Source organism: Odontesthes bonariensis, chromosome 6 (genome assembly GCF_027942865.1).
Source record: "Odontesthes bonariensis isolate fOdoBon6 chromosome 6, fOdoBon6.hap1, whole genome shotgun sequence".
Classification (NCBI taxonomy): domain Eukaryota; kingdom Metazoa; phylum Chordata; class Actinopteri; order Atheriniformes; family Atherinopsidae; genus Odontesthes; species Odontesthes bonariensis.
The window spans coordinates 17,052,685-17,076,264 of NC_134511.1; the positions used below are offsets into that span (position 1 = coordinate 17,052,685).

Sequence of the window (23,580 nt, forward strand, 5' to 3'; positions counted from 1 at the left end):
GAACACTGCAACCCTTGTTCACGCTCAACATCATATTTACTTTGGCTTCTTTTTCCCAAACCACATTTCGTTGATCTCCAACACCGCCTTGTTCTTGCCCTTTGTTGTTAACAAACTCACCGTAATAATTAGAGGTGAGCTGATAGTAGCGGCCGCAATGAATGGTCGGGCTTGATTCGCCCCATTCCAAATGGGATTTCTGGTTGAGCTCTCAAAAGGTGGCTCCACGCTAGAAAGGCTAGTGACGCATAAAGCTGTGAGATTGTTGCAGCATGAAACATAAGAATGAATAAGTCCAGAATACATTTCAGAAACAGATTTTTTTATACGACTATTTAAAACAAACAAAACAAAAATCTGTATTTTTGAAGAAATTAATGTTATTACAGTTGGTCATAAAGAGACATGTGTCCTTTTTTCACAAGCTGACATAATTTCCTGAGGTCTTAACTGAATGTCTGAGGCATGCGTTGGTGAAAATAACACAGAGACAGCACAGCAAACTTTATCTTCCATTCATTTACAGTTCTACTCAAGCAAATAATTTTTGAGGGATGAGGATTGACCCTCTCAACTCCACTCTGCCCCTGTCCTCCCTAGGGTCGGCCTCTCTTGAGATCTGGAGCACTTAATAAGCCTAGGACTATGTTATCACAGTATGATGGAGCTTACAGTGAACAGACTGAACAGCATACAGTGAACAGAGCTCAGGCCTTTAACCAAAGAAAGATAAATACCTGACTGGCTATTTTACTCTCAGATACCTACATTTCCCATGTCTGCAGTTTGACCATGGACAGCTGGTAGGTTACCGTCCCTCTTTTAGGTACAACCTTGTCACAATTCATGTATTAAACTGGCCCCAGTTGTTATAACAGGCACCGAAGAAAAAGAATGGCTGCCGGCTGGCTCATAACACCACTGAGAATAAGTCGTAATTCCTCCGTCACATCTCAGCTCCATGAACTATGGGCTGCACTGTCACTCCATTCCACTGTGTTTTGTTTAAGCTTTTAGAAGCTAACGTTAAGCACAGCTGCTTATGTGTGCAATATTTCACCCATATTTGTTTTTGTCATAACAGCATTAAAGTGATACAACCTGGGGCTAGAGTCTTGTTGACATGCTATAAGGCCCATATTTTTCCAACAGACTTTAAAAAGTTATTTATCGTTTGATTACCTCTCTATTTTTTTCTTATCCTTTATATTTGGTTCCTGGGTGGGCTGGCTCCTGCCTCCCAAACAGAGGGTTTGCATCAAGAGTCTTCATCAGGACTCAACAGGTAAAGCATTGTGGAGTTTAAAGTCCAATTTCCCCCATGGGAACAATAAGGTAACTATCCATCCCAGTCAGACTCCTTTTATAGCACCGTGGTCACTTGAGCACCTGGGCACAATACAAGTGATTGTTTTGAGATGGCCGCTCCTCATATCTGGAGCATGGAGTTTCCTACTCATATAAGAAGAGCTCAGACTTCAGAAACCTCCCATTGGCATTCAATACAAGTAGAGCTGAAACAAGTCTGATTATATTTTGCTCTAATTTTTTATTCTTATTGTTACCTTTTGCATTTTTATGTAATGCTGCAAATCTTTTTGTTGTTGTTGTTGTTCCTTTTTCTCTCCTGGTATAGTTTTTTCATATCATGCTTTTATGGTTTGATCGTCTAATTGCACGGCATGACATTTGTTTCTTTTTCAAATGTCCATTTAGGTGTTTACCGACGTTGATGTTCAGCTATAATGAGCTGAAGTGCTGAAAATCAATCACAGCTGAACCTGCTCACAAGAATGTTTGCCACCTGCAATTGGACCAAAAGCCATTTAATATCAGACATGACTGTCTGCAGCAGGAATTTCACCATCATCATTTCTTTTTTTGGTTAAGTCTGACTCAACACTATTAGCAGCTTTATAGCTTCTTTTGAGAAAACTGCATTCAATGATAAAAACTTAAGATACCCTATATAATCCAACTTTACACACACGCGCACTTTCTTCACTTGACCCAGTTTGTTGGGTTAGCAAACGGCAGGACACAAGTACGGTAAAAAAAGTTTAGCTCCACGGCGAAAAACCCTCTCTTTAAACATAAAAGGTAATTCTTGGTTTATAGCGCGCAAGTGCTGATGCACTAAAGGGCCAAGAGGCAAACAGCGTAGTCATGCAATCATCTGTAATCTGAATCATTCTGACTCAACAGGGAATGAGTCAAACAAGTGTGAAAGTGTCATCTGCATGAAAACGGTTTTAGTAATATTTAATCTCTAGGCAGGAGTTGTATGGTTATGTTAGCAATAAAGAAATAACCATTCGACACAAATGGCATGAAATCAACTGTGGTTTACATTTTTGTGAATTCAAAAACCTTGAGACGCCATCGGGACACCCTTGTGTAAGGGTGTATTCTTTCGATAAACCCATAAAGGGTTTTTTTTGCTGGTTTTAGAGAGTGTGAGTTCATATCGGGCTCAACACAATACTGACCTTGCACATTAGCGGGCTTGGTGGCATTTGTAAAATCACAGATTCTATCCCACTGGTCCCGCACGGCCTCAGGAGTCACAGGGTTATTCTTTTGTCTCACAGTCCGGCCCTGAGAACGCTCCCAGCGCACTGCGCACATAGCCAAACATAAATGACAGAGGGTCACTGCACGGTGAAAATCCCACACATACAGTACAGGAGAACCAGGGGGTAGGGAATATCACAAATGAAAGCGGACATTTCCTCAGGAAAACTACACATTACTCACATTTACCAATCCAGCCTGCACCAGCCTGAGAAGAGATGAAACATAAGAAGATGAACAAACACACTGATAGTAAAGATTGCCTTATTGCCTTGTGTTATGAGTACATTAACATTTAAAAAAAATGACACAAAGCTTGAGCAGTACAGTTGGATTGAGACCAGAAGAAAGGTGTTACTTTCCTGAATACCTCAAATAGTCCACCATTTTCTTGACATTGTTCATGACAGAGCCAGAGGACCAAAGGAGCAACATACTCAGGCTTCAATGATGCCACAAGATCTAAATAAAACAAAACATACATATATACAGTCGAGTAGAGCTGCTTTTTACTGTACTGCCTCTCCTACAACAGTACAAACAGGCAAAGGAAGGCTTGGCTGTGTTGGCTTATTATTAAAATGACAACATGTTTGCGCCATTTGCTCATGTTGAAAATACTGAGGGAACAAGATCTGAGTTCAAGCATTTGTGTCTAGCTAACAGACAAGACAATTATTCTTATTCTTAGAATATTTATTCTAAAAATCCATTTAAACATGATTTGTAGGAGAAAAAACATTTGGATTTTCTGTGTGCAGTACCTCTATCACCTAAACTCACAATATTTACATAATTGATGAACATGACACGAATCAAAGGTATATCTTATCGCCTCGCAGTCATATGATTACTCAGTAAGACCAAACATCTGCCCCGTATGCTTATTCCATCTGATCGCAAACTATTAAAAGCATGAGGTATAAAAGTAGTGCAAATTATGTTGATAAACAAAAAAGAATCTTTTAGGATATTTAGGGTATTTTAGGATTAATATCTTTTAAATCTGATAACAAATAAGAGGAGCCACAAGTGAGTACAAATGCTTTATTTCTAACAGATTTCTAAACATGTTGTAATGATGTAAGAAATTTATCCTCACAAAAGCTTTTAATTCCCTCCAAACAAAAATAAAAAAAAACAATTCAATATTCAAATCGAGATGCCAAATGTGCACTGAAAATATCTGTGAGCCTGTTGTAACACAGAAGCCATTCTGCTCTGCTGGCCTTGTCGTTTTTTAGCACCATGAGTTCTGTTGTTTGTCTTTTAGAAAAATCTGAGTCAGTAAAAACCAACATATGGAACCAAGTCATTTACCGAGGCCATCCTGTGACAGTTGGCACAGCACAGAGTGACAGATGCTGCTGGAGACCAGCACGGCAGGGCAACAAAACCGTGCCTCTACTTGGTCACTTAATACTCTTCAACAGAGCGGAAGTCATAGAGCATGCAAAAATATACCCACAAGGTGCAGACAAACACTGCTTTTGGTGGCTGTCCCAGTCTTTACGGGCTCATGAGAATAAAACAGTGACTCACTGATGAATTATATCAAGTTTTTGTTGGATGCATCACATGTAACATACAGTACCCCATATGTAGTTGATTTGAGCTTCATCTTAAAGCGATCCCTGTGGGTGTCCCAATGTTTCACTTTCTTTTTTTAGCATCAAAAATGTAAGTATTTCATTGGCGTACTTAATATTTCCATGTATGTGTGCGAGTGCAGCCGTAAAGGCCGGGGAAACAAAGAGCCGGAGCTGCCTGCTTCAATAAGGGGGCTGGCAAATTAAAACTTTTAAAGCACTCAGAGGGTGCAAGATTTCATCATGGTTGTTGACACAGTGAGGAAAACAAACCTCCTGAAAATTAGATGAACATTCGCATGTCAAATGCGAGTGCTGTTGCCTCAAATTTCATGAATTTACATTAAGCTGGCATTACATCTTGCAGCTGTTTGGGGGGGGGATTAAGAAAAGCTGTGGTAAAGATCCGCTTGACTATTTTGGCCTGACCAAATAATGACTGTTTTTATGAATAAATGAGCACCAACATAGCGAACAGAACACCACAGTGTGCATTATACAGACCAACTCTCTGCAATAATATGTTGTGTTTAATGCTTACCTGGTGGCATGACAGTCTCTGTGAGGCGTGACCCAGCAACAGGGGCAATAGTGTTGCAGTAAATGTTGTACTTGCGTCCTTCAATTGCCAAGGTGTTAGCAAGCCCCAGCATGCCCAGCTTGGCAGCGCTGTAGTTGGCCTGGCCGAAGTTACCGTAGATGCCTGCAGCTGAGGCAGTCATGATGATTCTGACCACAAAAAAAAAAACAAAACAAAAAAAACCCAGAGGCAACAGGTCAGCGTTAATGCAAGGTGACAAGCATTGCTATGGAGTAATAGGAGTCTGTGATGGCCCACACACAATTGCGCAAAGAATACACACGTCTGATGCACGCATAAACTCATTATAAGCATTTAGCCATATAATGAGAACACATTGACAGATATCTCCTTTACCATAGGTACACAACGACAAACACATCTTATTTACTTGATCGACCGTAGAAATAAAAACCCGTTTGCACATCAACGCCACGGTCTGGCACTCATGTACACATTCTCACGAAGAGAGTTCACCTCAGTCGAGCAGAAGTAATGAGGTTAAGCCTCAATGCCACATTAACTGCAGGAGACACATCTGCAACACGCCGTCTCACTGGTCTTAAGAAAGCAGCGATCCATATCAAAGCAAGCGCTCATACGTCGCACAACAATAGAAATACCAGGAGAATGGCAAGTATTTTCACATCAATTACTTTTGTTTGATAAAAGTCACGGAGACATTTACTGAAGGAAATGTTCAAACCATCTAGTGTTACGACACATATCTTTGAAGTCTTTTTTTTTTTTTTTTTTTAAACGGAACATCTCAATAAAACTTTGCTTTAGAAGACAAATATGTTCAATGCGTTTGCTCCTCCGTGCTCTCATATAGTGAGAACAGGGGAGTCGGGTCATTGACATTTCTTCTTTCTCATTTCTTTCAGCAATGGGTTTTCCTTTGAATGCACCATAAATTTTTCTTTGGGGTGACTGCCCACAAAGATTGAATTTCAGGACTGCGCCTGAGCAATGCACTAAAAAAAAAGGTGAAATGATTATCCTCTTTGTTTCTATAAAGAATTTAAGACTATATCTATATCTATATCAAAATGTTTATTTAAAGCCAACACTGTTATTTTCAAGGGTTTTCTTCCCAGTAATGAGCGACTGTCGAGCTACAGGCGAGTTGTTACGAAATGTAACTTGTTTCTTTCTGCAGCAGCTTGTGTGCTTTTATGAAGGGCAACTATTACCTACATTATCAAGGGAGCAAAGCAGGTCGTGAGACCTTCCCATGCTAATTATCACACAAAACACGCATATCTAAACAGGGCTCTCATTGCAGGGTACATTTTCACCTGTCGGGGAGAAGAACGGGGATAATTAAGAACAACATCAATGATTGTTGAGTTCCAGAAAGCAGCCGCTGTGATTTGCATCAGCATGAAAGAAAGACCTGGTTGTAAACCGAGGTTAAATAAATAGCCCACTGTGCATTACATGTCTGTCTGCAGTGTCATATGCCAATATTTCAAACCGTGTAGCCAGTGTTGCTTGATAAACTGAGTGAAATCAAGTAACCGCCCGAGTCAGAATGTGTTGATAATGTTCATAATGTAATAATTATTACCTCAGTATGTATGTATCTTTAGTTGTTCAGCCAACATCTGAATTTGTTCTCAGTCCCTCACAGAATTTTATTGCATACTTATATAATCTTAATCAAAGTCTAGGAATAATGCAAAGACGTATTGGGGTCACTGAAGGTTTTTTTTTTTTCCCCCATTTCCAAAACAGAGACGCAATGTCAAAAATGAATTCAAACTTTAGGGTGACTGCATGCCATCTGCCCAAATATGTACAGTCACAGGATGTGGAAGTGAGTTTGAGAAGTGGTGCATTTGTTAGGCGACCGTATCACACAACACAGCAACCAAATCCACCACGGAAACAATTGATAGCAATGCTACTTGGCTTCAGCTTATCGCAACTATTCAAACGTCAAAGCATGTTGTGGCCGCCTGAGCTTTACAACTACAGGAACAAACAATTTGATCAACTGAGATGCAGCATATTCATTCATCCATTATCAACGTTTCCAGCTTGCTGGAATGCCACCACGTCTTTCAGGTTTCTGTGGGTTCTCATACACAACAAACTGAATTTCTTTCTACTTTTTAGCATGCAGTGTTTATGCACTAAAATACAAAGAATCACCCGATTACTAAAAACCTATTCTGAAGTACAGAGTCACCAGGTCATTTTGTTCACATATCTCAGGTCAATGCACCAGTGCTGGCTTGATTTAATCTCAACTGTAATCGTAAAATGTTGGGTAATTTTAGACTTTAGACTTTATTTCAACTTCAATCTTCTCGTTATTTTGACTTCATTTTACAAATACTATTTTACATTTATCCATGATATTTTAAATATGTTTTGCACACTTTTTTTTTCTTGGCAAGCTGATATTTATTTTCAAATTTGAGAAAACAAAGAGGAAAAAAACAAAACGACACTCTTTCTTAAAGCTGCGGTCGGCAACTTTTTTTTAGTCATATTAGCTTGAACTGTCATTGGATTCTGAAAGGAGAATATTAAATAGGCTGTTTAGGAAAAATCCCGAAATCTGTAGCTCCCTCTGAAGCCTGTAATCGTGCTTGCAAAAATCGAGCGCTCCCGGCTGTTTTTAACCAATCACGTTAGGTTTATTATTTATCTATTATCTGAGCAGAACAGTCACCAACCACGTCTTCCATGCTGAGCGTGAGTCTGCCCCAGCTTGTGTGCGCGCACACTGGTGTGAACTCACGTGATCAACCTCGTCCACAGAGGGGGAGGGACCTGAAAGTTGTATGTAGCACTGATAGTTTGTAACACAGAGTGAGGCTGGCGAGAACACTGCAACTTTGTAAGAGCTAAAAAAAAAAGAATCCCAATATTTTAACAGGGCGACAGAGCGGTTACTCCACATGAACGATTGTTGCTGGCTGTGCTCCTTACCTGCCAAACTTTTGGTTTTTCATATGGTTCCAGGCAGCTCGCGTCACCAAGAAAGAGCCTCTCAGGTGAATTCTTTGAATGAGGTCTGAAATGCAGAGTGGGAGAAATGTCACAGTAAACATAACATTGCACACTTGTGTCGTGCCGTGTGGATCTCAGAAGTAACCAAAAGTATATTTTTAAACCTCCAACAGAGACAATTGCTTTTTATAGATAAAATAAGTCTTTTTATAGATAAAATAAGTATGGTGGTTAGACAAACAAAAGGAAATAAGGTGGTGTTATGAGATCCCCCTTTATAGTATGAGCTGATGAGACTGAAGTGAATGTAAAGATCAAAGATCATAAAATTACCCCAGTCCAAATCACTGGTCCTGGCAAATGATCGGTCACGAAGTATCCTAGGCAAAGAAGAGCATGAAAGAGTTTCAGTGTTTTCAGTGTGAGAAAAAACTTAAGGCTTTCTTGTGTCATTAGCGTGGCTCACGCTCCAATTAATACGATAACTGCAACAGAAAATCCATCCTAAGAGCAGATGAGGTAATTAAGGCAAAAAATATTCTGAATAATATTATTGTGAAATGACTCACCCAGCATTGTTTACAACAATATCTGGAAGAAAAGAATATTACCTGATTAAACTAATTGTAGTAATGACGTCACTGACAGGCATCTAATATATGCACTCTAAATATCACCACTGATGACTATAGGATTCCCATGCAAAAATAATACAAACCTATTCTTCCAAAAGTATCCAAGGCTGTCTGGATCAGCTTTTCTCCATCTTCCACAGAATCTGTATGGACATGAAAAGAAAATAGTACTTTCTTTCTTTCATTCACAGGACTGTCCCACTGTGTGGTTCTTGTTGGTTTGGGTTAAATGAAAGAGCTGATTCTTGTGCTCGCTTTCTAAAGAGAGAGAATATATGGCAGACAAGGAGTGAGGTAGACAGGAAACTTGTACTATGTACAGCAGAGTCTTGATAGCCCCTATCAATTTCCCACTTTGTAGAGTGATGATGAGTGGCATGCTATCTTTATCGATCGTGAATCATAACTGCTTGCTGCATAGTGGATAACAAAAAAAAAAAAAGGAATCTGTCATGTACAAATGTGTGTGAGAAGCATAAAGATGAGAGAAACTTTACAAGATACACAGTTTAATCGGAGAGCAAGAGAAACTGAGAGAAGTCAATACCTTTTTTCTGTTAGCCATTACATAAACTACACAGTACATGGAAAGCAAGGAGCAAAAAAAAAAAACACAGATTGAGGGGGGAAGAAAGGAGAAGAGAAGGGTAGTCCATAGTTCTCACCATAGTTCGCCACTGCCTTGCCTCCCTTTGCTCTTATCTCTTCCACAACCTTATCAGCAGCTGCAGAACTCTTGCCACCCCCTTTTGTGTCAGCCCCAAGGTCATTCACTTTATTGCAACAAGAAAAAAAGATTAGCAATAATGGGGTGAATTCTGCAATCCTCCATAAGTGAGTAGCTTAAGAAAGGACTGGAGTTAAACTGATTCCTTGTCGGAGCAGAGAGCTAGCTCAGTCCGGGCAGAAATAAAAGCCATTAAGGCTGGCATTTCTTTATGCCATCATCAGTAACTGTGTAATAAAAAAACGTCTTGTTGGTCTCGACAATGAAAAAAATACCTTGTGAGGTATTATATAGCGAGTGATATGAACCAACAGTAGAAATCCTTAGTAGGCTATATGACTGATGAAATATGAAAGCAACTAGCTTTGGCAAGATCATCCACTTTCATGTCAGACTAAAAAAAAAAAAAAAAAAAAAGATAACTACACTAGATGTTACAAGGGTTCATATGGGAGCTCTAACATTAATCAACATATTGTCCATACTTGTTCTCAAAACATCCATTATTACTGTTGTTTATTTACCAACTACTGAGGCTCCTCTTGCAGCAAAAGCCAGTGCATATTCTCTGCCAAGGCCTGCAAAAAGAAAGACGGAAGAATTAAAGAGTATAAGCACACATTTACAGAGTAAAACACCCCCATTTGCAGCCTTTGTTGTGTTGTTGCATGTGCCCTTTCACACACTTTCATCTGAGCGATTGTAAGCCATGGCTATACGTGTACTTTGCTCCCCGTGTTCATCAAATTTACGGGTTTTTTTCCATTCCATTCCATTCTATTCTATTTATTTGTATCCTAATTAAAAGAACATTAATCATATGTATGTTTTTTCATAACAAATATGTCATTATTTACTGTGACAACTTTGAGACTTGCAGCTCTATCTCCGGTGTTGCCGTTCAATCAGTGAAATAACCAGATAATCAGCAGAGAAAGACAGCAGAGTCGTGGACTGCCTGCTTTCATAACTTTTCTCACATACTTCCCCACAACAACCCAACAACTAGCAAATTAGCATTCGAAGCTAACGTTATAAAAGCTACAGAAGCGTCGATACAACTGACAGCCTTGCAAACAGCGATTTTACCTCCTCCAGCGCCAGTTACAAGCACAACTTTTCCCTCGAATGACAAAGACATAGCGGTGAAGTACTCTATAACTGTCTGTTTCTGGGCAGCACTGACACAGTTGTTATACGAGCAGCACTAAATGACAGCAGTGAGGGTGAACTCCTACAAGTTCCACTTCCGCATTTACAAGGGGACGTTCTCGGCAGTGACCAATCAGAGTCCACGATTTTATTGCGCCGCTTAATGTACGCACTTTGATCCCGAGTTTTCAGCCTTGCGAGTCCCATTATCTTGACATGACAGTAACATTATCGTTTTATAGCTGGCCATCTTTCCTTTTTTTACCACCATGTAAGAGGTTTAGGATGACCAAGTATGTGATGAAAATAACAATGACAAGCATATTTATTGATCTTGTAAATGGGTAAGTACTTTTCTCTCTTGCCGGATGCATTTTTTTAAGCAAACGCAAAATTCAAACATAGTGAGAAATTTGGTATTGCACGACTGTTTAAGGAAAAACAATAATCAAAACCACGTATTTCAAAATTTGAAACTGCTCAGTGTTTGTCGTTTTGCATGAAATGCGACCTAATTATGACATTTGTAGCTAATTGTTTGGTTTTTGTATTGTTTTTAAACTCTCTTCCTTTACTTTTAAGTCACCTTTACGTTCCCCCCAGTGCTCATATTTCCACCTGCCTGGTTTTGACTTTGTGTTTGGATACATTACCAGTTCTGTTCTCTGTTTCTTTTTTTTTTTTCTAACCTTTTTAAATTTTGTTTTGGGTTGCATCTGAACTGGTCATTGAATTCCTGCCCTGCAACCCTTTTGGCTAGATCTTTAAAATAGATAGTTTCGCTCGTTTTTTTTTTTTTTTTTGCCTCCAGCTTATCTTTCAACGAGTTTAAGTAAATTTTCTGCCATACCCCCCTCAGCTCTGAAACTTGGTAGTTTCTTGGGTTGGGCCATATTTTTTTTCTCTATCTGGGAAACGTCGCTTTGTATTATTTATCAAACGATCTGAAATATACCACCAGTTACAAGTTTAGTTTAGTTACAAGATATTCACCCACGAGCTGAATTTGAACAGTTATAGTACATATAGTAATAAAACAATGTGCATACAAGCTGTTACAATAAAGAATGGTTTAGAAAATAACAAAGTTAACGTGAGGAGTCAAAGTCCTAACTTTAATATCACAGTATTTATGCGGAAACATCAAATAGTGGCTCAAACTTACAACCAATTTTATTCTTTACTACATTTTTCTACTGACAACACAGAATTTCCATTGTCATTTGTTACATTTTTCATGCAAGAATTTCAATTGTAATGGATTATTTGATGTCCTAGCTTTAAATAGCTACTTAGTTACGTAGATATAGTTACTTAATAACACCCCACCAATGCATTTGTCGGTAGAAAGGGTTCGATTTATCACAAGCTCGTAGGGGTGTAATTATGTCATTTGAACAACGTAAATGCCACCGTTCTCGCCATAATAACAACTGTCGGACATGACATGGGAACAAAACAAACTAACAATGTCAGAGGCAATCCGAGTAAAGCGCGCGAGGGAGGGAGAGAGAGAGAGCGCGCGTGAGGTTGCTCTGCGCCCGGACGTTGGCTGCTCTCCTCAGACTCTCCAAGGAGGCTGCGATGGAGACGGAATGAATCTGTCAGCGTGTTCTTCAAAGGAAAGTGCCTCTGGGATGCCGTTACCCGGTGGTATCACCACCAGAGCCGTATATTTTGGACAAGTAGGGGGACTGAATGACCATTTTGTCGATGCCTGAGGAATATGGACCGTCACAACAACGACGGACCGTGTAACGGCTTAGACAGATGCTTAGTTGTTCTTCTTTCTGTTCTTCTCCACTGTAGCTGACACATTTTTTTAGCGCATATTCGCGTTGGTCCTTTTCTCACCAGATGTTAAATTAAGCTTTTCATTGACGTGGAAGATGTACTTGGTGCGTCATTTTTTTGTTTTTGTTGGAAAAAGATTCCGCATAGGTTCACAAACCTGTGGGCAGGTGCCGCTTCACAGACAGTATGATACAATATTTTGATTTAACCGTTATTTTTTGGTGTTTCGCTCTATTGCGCATGCCTGGTGGTAGATGTAGAATGCTGCCCATCGCCACTTCGCTCCGTCCTGGCCGTGATGTAGGAGCGAAAGTAGAAGGAGCGGAGGACTAATTGAAAATGCGTTGGCAAAGTGTCATCGTGGCGACCAAAGGATTTGACTTGAGATCCTGCACGAAATAGATTGTGTCACAAACTAAAGAATGTCAGGGACACTAAATGCGGACGCTGAAGGAGTTGTCTCCAAAGTACAAGTGAAAAAGGAGATCAAGACAATCGTGGAGAATCTGGAAACCATCCTGGGAGACCTTAAGGATGTTGCCAAAGAGCTCAAAGAGGTAAATTAACAGGGGACACTTTGTGAAGACTATCTGCTTTGTTTTTGTTTTTTCTTGTTTTGTTTTTTCCCCCTATAGGCTTGCTTTGAGGATGCTCTTCCTAAGCACTGTTGTCTGAGAGGAGATGGGAGGCTGACATCCACCTCACTGGGGCCTGGAAATATCACACACTCACTCACTCCTGCATACATAGACCGTGCTCCTCTCCCTGCCCACCAATGTATGTGATCACTATCTCCAACTTTAAAGACATTTGGCTCAGGAGTGTGAGGGGTGTGAGATGACAGGACGGCTTCTTCACCCTGACTCATGACTAAATGCAGGCTGTTGTTTGCTGGGAATGATCTCCTGCCAAATATTAGCGACGTAGTCTTTTCTTTTCACTTGTCACCACTCTCGTGGTGCTCCTCCGATACCTGCCACGTAAATCTTTCGCTTTTTGTCTCTTGTTTGGGCTCTTCTCTCGAGTCCTTGTTGAAGATCAACACTCAACAGACACAGAGACAGGAGTGGTGATTAAGATTAAAGATTCCTACAGTAAGTTGTTCTCACGAGTCCCACTGTGGCATATTTTCTTAGAGACATATCGCTGCTTGCCTCAAATCCGTGCTTCCTCTCGTACCAGTCACTGAATCCTATTCAGCCACCTCAGCTGAAACTAACTTGCAGTCTTACTTGTGTTTACATTCCTCTACTTGCTACACGCTCTGCATCCAGGCTGCAGTGCCAAACCTTTCACCCTAACATGACAAGCTGTCATTCTAATAAAATCTTATTGCATACAGCCTCTGCTTCCTACATTATGGATGGGTAGCCAACACAGCATCTGTCTCTTTCTGCCTCCCTGCTCCCCTCTCTCTTTCTCTATACTCAACTCGAGCTTGAGACAACTTCCTTTGTCCTTTTCAGAGGCAAACAGTCCGTCAGAGCAGGCATCAGAGTCAATTGAGAACAAGAGGGTGTTGTAATCTGACTATTTTAATAATTTTCTGATGTGCCCTCCTTTTTTCTTTTCTTCCGTACCTCGCAGGAAATTGTGTAGAGGATCAGTAATTCTGACACTGCTCACACATTAAACACATACCTCAAGGGGGTGTTACTATCAAAGCCAGCGTTTGGGGCATAATCCATTTGAAATGCAGTTATCTGTTAGAACTCACAGACGGGGCCGGAGCCAAGCCTGGCTCTGAGCAAGGACCCTGCCCAGATGCTTGGCACGGCCGTTCAAGCTGCCTGGCCTACAGCAGGGGCTGCACACTGGGACACTGGTATTAGCTCTTGTGTGTGTCCCAACAAATTATCCTTTTAAAGACTGCATGGAGAGTTTAGCTCTGTCTTTCCTGCACTTGCCCAATATGTCTCTCTCCAGTCACTTGCTCTCTTTCCTTTCTCGCTCTATTCATCACTTCCCTCTCAGCCTCTCTTTGAGCCACTGTTTGGACTTGCATTTCAAATACTGGGATGCAGCCGAGATTTAAAGCGGCCGACTGGGCATTTTTAGCTGTACTTCAAAACATTTTCATAAGCACATTGTCATTGTTGTCATTGTGAATGTTGCAAGGGTAGATATACGACCTTTTCCCATCGGGCGAGGTTTTCTCCTTGGTTATTGCAGGAGTTTCAACTATAAAACTGTGATCTTAGACATTCTCAGCTCAAGCTGAATTAGACTTTCTGAATCCTTAATAGTTACAGCCATGAATACAATGCCCAGCACTTCCATTCGGCTCATCAAAGCAGTAACGCTCCACCAAGAGAGGAGAGTCACTAAGGAACTCTCATCCAAAAGGAATATTATGGATAGGTATTATTTCACCCAATTTCAGAATTGACTTCCCCAAAGAGTTTATCACCATTATTACATTTAATCCACTATGTTAATAGTTCCTTGGACATTTTTTACTATAGTGTATATGTAATTAAAAGCCACCCAGCCTCCGGCTATTGTCTGAGCTCTGCAGATATAAATGCTGGGGAGAATAAGTGTGTCCTTTTCCAAAGTGCAATGGACATGAGGTAATGTGTTTAAGACAACACTGTATATTACTCTTTAGTAGTCTGGACAGCTCCTTATAACTGTGTTCTGCATAGCACTGTATACATAAATAATATTACATTTCAAGCTAACAGATTTATTTGCTCTGTTAATTACTTTGTGTTGGTTTTGCAACACACTGGCAGTCTTCTGGTTGTTCATTTTTTTCTTTGTTGCGTTCCTTTTTTGTTTGTGTCGGCCCCTTTTTTTTTACTCTTTTCTGGTGATGGTTTTATGTTAAAAAGGTCATTTCTGTGTCTTTTGCCTGTACTTGGTCCTGCTAAAGTTCCTCTGGTGCATGAGATTGTTGCATGGTATCATTCCAGTGAGAGTCTGGCAGTGCCGGTGGGCCTTCCCATGAACTGTAGTGATTTTTAATTTGTCTTGTGTGTGGTTGTTTATTGCGAGATCTTAAAGGACAAGACCGTTTTTTTGACATTGGGCCCTTGATTTCACATTATAACATGATGTTCTACTCACCCCTGCTTGTTGTTGGTAATTTGGAGCAGTTCCGAAGATATTCGAGAGGCGTCTGGCTGCTCTCTTGAGATATTCGGCCATGAAACGGTTTCCTATGGACAATGTTATACAGGCACAAACTATGCTGTTTATAATTTATTAATTACTGTACACTAGCACTGATAACGTGGAGGTGCGTCGCTTACTTAAAAAAATCCGGGTTACTGTAATTTTGAATTTTTGTCGTAAAGTGGGTCTGTGGGCTGTCTGTGGTAGTAGCACGACGATGACGTCAGTAACACCCACTTTACGACAAAAATTCAAAATTACAGTAACCCGGATTTTTTTAAGTAAGCGACGCACCTCCACGTTATCAGTGCTAGTGTACAGTAATTAATAAATTATAAACAGCGTAGTTTGTGCCTGTATAACATTGCCCATAGGAAACCGTTTCATGGCCGAATATCTCAAGAGAGCAGCCAGACGCCTCTCGAATATCTTCGGAACAGCTCCAAATTACCAACAACAAGCAGGGGTGAGTAGAACATCATGTTATAATGTGAAATCAAGGGCCCAATGTCAAAAAAACGGTCTTGTCCTTTAAGTTTGAATCTTAATTATCTTAAATCAAAAGGTGTCTCTTTGCATTTCATGAACTTAAGAAGATAAAAAAAATATCAGTTTCTAAAGTGGGTAAAGTGTCATCCCCTGCCCTGTAGCCTCCCACTTGCCAGCTTTTGCAGAAAAGATTGTTGTGGGTGATATTTCATCCTCTCATGCCACTTTGTAGCATAAGTTTAATAACCTGATCCCCAGCTGTCACAGTGACATTTCTTCTGCTTATCACCAGGTTGTTCATGAGATTGACACCCTGACTTGTGACCTGCAATTGGAGGAGGACGGACTGACAGAGAGCTCTAAGACAGACACACTCAACTCTAGCTCGAGCTCCACCACTACCACTACGACTGCTTCCAGCCTGGAGAAGATGAAACTCTTCCCCGATGACTGCATCTTTAAAACACAGGTGCCCCTCAATCTGGCCCCTGTCAACCCTCCTGCAGTCTTGACTGTACTCAAGAAACCGCACCCACCCCTGCCACCACCAAGACTTACCCCACTGAGAGCTGAGGATCACAACATTAGGAATCTGCCTCATCCAACATTAGTCTTATCAGGGAATATATCCAAGGCTAATGGGTCTTTGAGGAATGGTGGGATTTTCCCGCTGAAACCAAACAAGGATTTATTCTCCTCCACTCCGTGCTTCATTTCTGCTGAAAGTGGGATCCCTGAGTCAGGTTTTGTTCCTACATTGCCCAGGCCCATGCCACTCCTCCGCCATGAAAAGAACAAATGCCCCAAAGCCCCTGGCAGGGAGCCCCGTGAGAGAGAGCGCGTCCGTTTCAGTGAGAAAGTGCAGTATCACGGCTACTGTCCAGACTGTGACCTTCAATATGATGTTGATGACACAGAATTACACTTACAGGCCGAGCTCAGTGACTTAAGGCTCAGCCCTGTGCATTGCTGCTCCTACTCCCCCCCACCTCCTTCTCATGCTCTTTCTCGTGAGTTAATGTTGGAAAACGGAGGGCTCCCGATCAGCCACAGTTTCCCACCAACAACAAACACTCCTCCACCTTGCGTGCCTCCTCACACACCTTCCCTAAAGCCCCATAAAACAATCCTACGTAAATCAACCACCACAACGGTTTGACAGCAAACAACCCCCGTTACGTCTTAACTTAAACATTCTTGAATCATTAATAGTGTTTTCTATTTTCTGAGAGCTGTCTACTCCAGCTGAACTTTGGATTATCCAGACAGAAAGAGGAGGTGTTGGGAAACAGAAAACAAAAGGAAGGATAAAGTGAGTGGAATGGAGAGAAAAGGCATCGCCACGGGCGCTGAGACGTAAACAGAGAGATCAGGAAGAGGCGGTGAGTGTTTGTGCACGTGCGATTGTGTTTGTCAGGAGGAGAAAGAAAATTGCATGTGTGCATTGATGCATATCTGCAAATCTGTGTTCATGCAAGTGTCTTTGTATTCATGTGTGTACATCTCTGCGGATGCATATGTGTGCATCTATAGGCAGTGATTGCTAACTGAAAAATACAAATGGAACATCTTTGTTTTTCTGTAAGATTTCGGCACTAACGAGTCTCAAACTCAGGAAGGTGTTTCTTAGAAGGGATTGTGATTTATTCATGTCGTTCTGTATGAAACAAGAAAATCTGCCTCCCTCAGATTTCATCCAAAGCCTGAAAGATCTTCCCATAAACTGACACCTACATATACACGCATAGCCATGAATGAATGAAAACTCTTAAGGAGTCTCAATAGATCGGAGCTATTTAATACTGGATACAGGTAGAGGTCATTGCATCTTTAAGCGCACCTGCTGAAATAAACGCTTTGGCACAAGGGAGGTCATACTCACTCCTCCTTCATCACCTTCCAATCCGTTGACATAAAAGACTGTAGAACTGAAAGAACACAGAGATAACGAGAGGAGAGCGACATGATGGACTGAGGAGAGATGCGTTTGATGACACACTGCCTTCTGGATGTGTGCGGCTGCATGTCTTTATGGCAAATTCTAATTGATTTTCTATGATTTTCCTTTTCAAATGGTTGAAATACCATATAACTATTGTTCGTGTGGAACCCCACACTCCATATATCTGTGATATTATATCTATGAGACTTAATGGGCATTAAGCTAATCAGTTCTGCTCCTGAGTAGAGATAATCCAGCACAGAAACATGCAGCACTTGATTTTCTCAAAGGAGCATAAATCAGCATTAATACCATCTTGGTCTATATGAGCGGTAGCGGTGTCGGTAGTCTCCCCTTCATCAGCTTTTATAGAAGCATATTTGATAAAGCTGGCATTTCCTCTGTGTGTGAGCAGAGATAATCATTTTTAAATCAAGTGTTGAGGTATCCTACCTGCATGTATGTATGTGTGTGTGTGTGTGTGTGTATGGTTATGTATTCATAAAAGGTGTTTGTAAAGGCACACGTCAGCTTGGCAGACTTGGGGAGACAGCATACCCCCGAGTTAGAGGAGAGTAGTTGCACCTTCCTCCCAGCAATGCCCTTAATTAGCTGGATTAGACTGCAGAAGATAACAGCGCTGCCTCAAACAGCCTTTGTATCAACATTAGCCTTGACAAAGCTCAGAACTGCTGCTGCACATATTATTTTTGATAAACAGAGAAGGAGAGCACAGGCAGAGAAAGTAACAAAGGAAGGAGGGAAAGGTACAGAAAGATAAAGATGTGCGTGTGTGGGGAAGGCAGTTATTTCATGAACGGTCCATTTAATATGCATATCACATGTTTGTGCCGGGGTTGTGGGTGTGAGAAGCTTGAAGGATGAGGCTGAGAAAAACGAGCTATGAAATCACACATGACTAAATCCAAAGCATGACCTCGCTGGCCATACAATCTAAAATCGGCATCTGGATTAGGGATCAGTGGATATTCAGCCATGAGAAAAATGAGACTAAGTGGAAGTCGTGGCGTTTGGGGGGGGGGGGGCTGAGAGACAGAGAGAAGCAGAGAAAAGGCACAGAACGATAGAGAAGGAAAGAAACTGATGTGGCTAAGGGCGGTGCTGTTTTGGCTTCATTGCGTTTGCTGCCATGTGAACACATGCTGGCCCTCTTGATGATTTCTCAGTGAAAGACATTCACTCTATTTACCTTGTATCAGTGGATCCTAATAAGCCTGGAGGCAGCACGCATGCACTCACATACACATTGGTACTGAACAGGAAGGATTGCAGGCAGTATCATCAATAGATGCAGCTCATAAGGGCTTTTGCTACGATGGCACTTCCCTACTAGTTAATGCACTGTGCATTGATCCGAGGAAATTGACACGGTGGACTTGGAATTGTATGATTAAGAAAGCACATTGAAAACGTAAAAGCATCTGCACTTGTTTCTTTCATCTTTCATTAATTTTTTTCTTTCTTTTACTCCGAGGCTTTGTTGAGTGCCTGGAAATAGTGGGGAATAAACACAGGAGCTTCTGCTTTTGTTAAGCACATGGTGTCCTTTTCTCAAGAGAAGTATTCTTTACTCATTTCCTTTTTCTTTTTTTTTTTAAAGTCATTGAATTTTGTTGACCGTCTTCGCTGATTTGCCTGAGCTGCAACTCAGTGCTGACACACACAGCTGCAGTGGTGCCCAAATATTCCCTTTCCAACTTATAAAACTATTCTTATTGCCTCTGAGCATTGAAGGTGGAAATTTGTGCATTTAATAGTTTGTGCATTGTTCAGTTCAGCTGCAGTGTGCGCATTTTGATAAAAGAAGCCAGAGTTTTCAAATGTTAAATATTGTCTAAAGACAAACGGCTGCATGAACTTTGAACGAATAAAAAGTTCATTTAGATTTGGAGGGATCGTTTCCAGACCAGTCTGTTTCACCAGTGTGACATCGTTTATTTCCCGGTGCCAAAACAGTATTGTGATCTGATACAGATGAACATTGGCTATTGCTGCATTTCTACAGTAGGTCATATGATGTCATTACCTTGACCACTCATGAGCGATGGAAATAGACTGCGTGTGCCGATCAGGAGAGTCTGTTGACATTTGCTCTGGTACATCCAGCACTTGTGAGAAAAAAAGTTTGGATGCAGCAGACACTGTTGAGTACATCAATGACTTACAATAGAATTGCTCCTGTGATACAGAAACCACTGCTCCTCTGACCACGTGTGCAGGAGATCTTCGACGTTTTTTTGTCAAGGCAATCAGGGATCCGGTGCTCCAGGCTTGAGGATGAAGTTGTAATGGGCAGGGAGGAGGTGGATCTTTGCCGCCTCCATCATGAGTCAGGACTGACTCAACTGCACTGACCTACTCCCTACAGCTCACCGTTCCAGTTCGTAGCTCAGCTCTGTTTCTCTCACTGTCTCGCTCCCTCCCACCATTTCTTCATCTCTTTCTTCCTTTCCCCCTCTGCTGATGCTTCACTCCCACTCAGTAGCATCTGCATGCAGAACAATCTCTTCGTGAACATGCATCTCTATATGCATGTGGGTGAGGTCACTATTATTAATAAGAAACAACACATCACTTTGTTCAAAGAACACCACGGGCAACATTTTTACATGTAGAGTGTGTTCAATCAAAAATTCCTGAGATTTTATCCCTGCTGAGCTGCAGCGGCCTCTGCAAGCTTCACCTCTTACCTTTGATTACAAACAAACTTATACGAGTAAAAATATTTATTTCCGGCTGTTTGGCATCTGCTGATATAAGCTATTATTTCTGGGAGCTCCTGGATTTTAAAGCTTGAGTTTTACAGAGTTCGAACCCACGTCCATCTCATTTTACCTCGAGTCACCTCGTTTTCATCAGGTGAAAGTGAAGCTTCAATGATTTCTCCGACAATTTTTCAGATCTGACATGGTTGATTTATACAGTTCAGTTAGTAAATATAGACCCGTTACTCTCATTTACTTAGAACGCAATAGTCTGATGTGTGGTTCCAATGTTTCCGCCGTCTGTAGAGCAATGGATTGTCTCCATCGGATTTTTTCTCACCTGACAAGCGCACACCACGCAGTAAAACTCAATAAATGTGTCAGAGTGAGGCACACATTTTGCCAATGAATATTAATTAGCTGTTGTATCTCTGCCTGATTGTTGGTGGTGATAGTCTGCTAAGAGACACAGTTTGTCACAGTCTGTTTGCTCATCCTTGTTCTGCATGCATCATTTACTTTGTTTTTTTTCCTTAATAAGCTACATTTCATTATGATCACGGAAAATGAAATTGCTACGAGGAAGCATTAAAGCAAATGAAACAAATAATTCTGATGTGGCATGCCAGCGGCATCATATCAGTGATGGAGATACTGTATGTAAGGTTAATTAGAACACAAAACAGACCTGACCTACAGACCCAAACACCAGAGCCCTCAGAAGTAAATCTGGTGTACATACGGAATGATTTCTGTCTGGTTATGGTGCCTCCGTCCATGACTCAGACAATGTCATGATGTGGGAAAGCGAGTGGGGATGTGTGTGTGTGAGTGTGTGTATTGTCGAAACGTCTGCGGGCACTCATATGCATGAATTGAAATGCTAAAGGGACACATGCATGTGTGTGAAGGTGTATCGATACCAAAAAAAAATTAAAAAACATTAACGGGCGCTCATGCAGCAGTGTGTGTAAAAAGATGGTTCAGTTCAACTTCTTGTGGTGGTGAAGCAAACTTAATCTGAGGATTTCACCCCTCCGCCCCTTTGGTGATTTTCAAAATTTAGAGGCATCAGCTGCACCGTACTCAAACAACATCTCAACAACTGGATTAGGTTTTTGAAGGACAGAGGCCCAGATGGAGTCCTCCACACTCATCGAGCTACTCCAGACTTGACTTAAAAGACGCTGATAAAACGGCAGTTTAAGTGACGTGAGGTGAGGCTGCTGACGTTTGACAACAGAAAGGGGCTTTTTGATCCAGAGAGGAAAACGTGCCAGACTGTTGAGTCCTATCAACTTTGTTGGCTTGTGTTGCGGGGTGCTTGTGTCAGGGAGACGATATCTTTCATTTTTTACCACGAAAAGCAATTGTTGGTGCTGTGACTATCAAGTGGCTCTCCTCTGTGCTGTCACATTTTCACACTAATGTGTTTCCTCTTTCTCCTCAGCACGGCCCGTAGAGATACTTGAGCTGTGAGAGGAAGGGACGCTGGCTTCCTACGCTGATGGACCCTTGTTGATCAGGGAAGGAGGAGCCAGAGCTGAGCCCAAACACCTTCTTTTACATGAAGTGCTAATGGCTCTCAACCGACAGGAGACAATATCCTCATGGACAGATTCTTACTTATGATGACTTCTGAGCACTATACTATTTCCAGGCACAGCTGTGCAGGGGCGACTTTGCTGTCAAAACAGGCAAAACAAGAAGGGCGGTCACTGTATGAAAGAGCAAAAAGATGACTTGTATTGTGGTGGCAATATGTTTGTTCACATAAATGGCTGAATTAAAGATTAGAAAACGGCTGAAATCCTATTATCAGAAGTAACGAGGCGGGTTTAGATTAATTGGTGCAAGATGGGTTGAAATAACGTCAGCTAGCATTTGATTGATGTCTACACAGACTTTTGCTCTGTGCATACTCAGATGGAAATCAATGGCTCCACTGAACCGATGGAATTTGCCTTTTAAGAACTGTAATTGTTTTGTGTGTGGAGAGCCCAGTGGGTCTGCCTTTGGGCAAAATGCTGCTCTGCTGAACTGCAGATAAAGAGAAAAGAATATTCAATGTCAATACGTGCCATATCACAGCCACAAAGTGTTTTTGTAGAGACCAATGTTGTTGTTTTTTTTTTAAATGAATGACGGTGTGTGGTCACTGATCTGTGTCCAGACATTATGCTCATCATTCATCTATTCGATCGACCGGTGCCATGCATCCACGATTATATCACAGTAACAGGAGGAGAGTCGAGGACAGAGTGGCATAGTTGCAGCTTTAAGGGATGACTGATGAAGTAATAATTTGCATCAAATTTTATTTGTATACAAAGCTACATGTACGTGTTTGATATCAATATATTTCAGGCATTTTTCTACAGAGACTTTAACATTTTAAGAGATGATATTTTTGATATTGTGTTGGATGACTGAGAGTCGTCGCCCCCCCACCCCCCCACCCCCTCTCTCTCTCTCTGTCTTTCTTTGTTTCTTTTTTGACAAAAGCCAACATTCCCTAAAGTTACATGTTTTTCAGCAGGGCACAGGACAAAGTTATTTACCTATAAGGATTAGTGTTTGTGCGGATGAAAAAACATCTGTGTTATCACTGTCGAGTGGGCCGCTTCGTGAGAGGAAAAAGAAGAAAAGCGGCGTAAACCAAATAATAGTTGTGCTTTATCAAGAGGGGAGGCATGAGGATTAATGAATGCTTGACTAACTCTTCACTTTGTCCTGTCATCACTGTGTTTTTCTATGCATTTGTGTGGAGAGGCTGTCTGTTGTTGGGTCCAACACACCGGGTGCTCTGCTCTCTAGTACAGAGTTTAGAGATATTTCTTTTCTTATTTCCTCATGTGAGGTCCAACAGATTAATACTGCAGTCAGTATAAACTCCACAATTTCCTGTTGCTTCAGGCAACGAGTCATTGGTGATTAGAAAATAATGATAACAATTGTGTTTATTGTTAAAACACATAGAAAAGCAAATTAATATATTCTTTGGCCATTCTTGACATTTAGGGGTCGGGGAATGTTTGCTGGTGAGCAGCCTCTTTGAACACGCAGCCTCTCACCAGTTTTGGATGAGAGACGCCACACAAGTCCACCTCTTTGTTCTCATTGGACACAATCAATAAAGAACCAGCTCAAAAGACGATTGGAACACCTCGAAAGCTTTGTCCGTGATACTCTGTTGTGTGTGTTCACAAACCGTTTGGAAAAAACTTGTGAGAAGTAAACACTTTGCACTCAGTGTGGGTGTATGTGATTATTTTAAAGCGAACA

The 23,580-nt window shown here is 41.2% G+C and overlaps 2 protein-coding genes across 2 annotated transcripts in view; one reads left to right on the plus strand and one right to left on the minus strand.

Moving 5' to 3' along the window:
* The window catches only part of hsd17b4 (hydroxysteroid (17-beta) dehydrogenase 4), a 28,853-nt gene extending 18,533 nt beyond the window's left edge, over window positions 1–10,320 (minus strand). The window contains exons 1-11 of the mRNA XM_075467658.1: window positions 10,162–10,320; window positions 9,597–9,650; window positions 9,011–9,118; window positions 8,429–8,488; window positions 8,280–8,301; window positions 8,044–8,090; window positions 7,690–7,774; window positions 4,705–4,892; window positions 2,945–3,036; window positions 2,758–2,782; window positions 2,490–2,618 (exon numbers count right to left, since the gene is read on the minus strand). Coding sequence (XP_075323773.1) covers window positions 2,490–2,618; window positions 2,758–2,782; window positions 2,945–3,036; window positions 4,705–4,892; window positions 7,690–7,774; window positions 8,044–8,090; window positions 8,280–8,301; window positions 8,429–8,488; window positions 9,011–9,118; window positions 9,597–9,650; window positions 10,162–10,213 — 862 coding nt within the window. The 5' untranslated portion in view covers window positions 10,214–10,320. The remainder of the gene's footprint in view (window positions 1–2,489; window positions 2,619–2,757; window positions 2,783–2,944; window positions 3,037–4,704; window positions 4,893–7,689; window positions 7,775–8,043; window positions 8,091–8,279; window positions 8,302–8,428; window positions 8,489–9,010; window positions 9,119–9,596; window positions 9,651–10,161) is intronic.
* Window positions 10,321–11,711: 1,391 nt separating this feature from the next.
* On the plus strand, window positions 11,712–23,534 carry prr16 (proline rich 16). The gene is made up of 3 exons (XM_075469000.1): window positions 11,712–12,575; window positions 15,920–17,009; window positions 21,746–23,534. The coding sequence occupies exons 1-2, from the start codon at window positions 12,441–12,443 to the stop codon at window positions 16,784–16,786; spliced, it is 1,002 nt and encodes a 333-aa protein (XP_075325115.1). The 5' UTR covers window positions 11,712–12,440; the 3' UTR covers window positions 16,787–17,009; window positions 21,746–23,534.
* The last annotated feature ends 46 nt before the right edge of the window (window positions 23,535–23,580 follow it).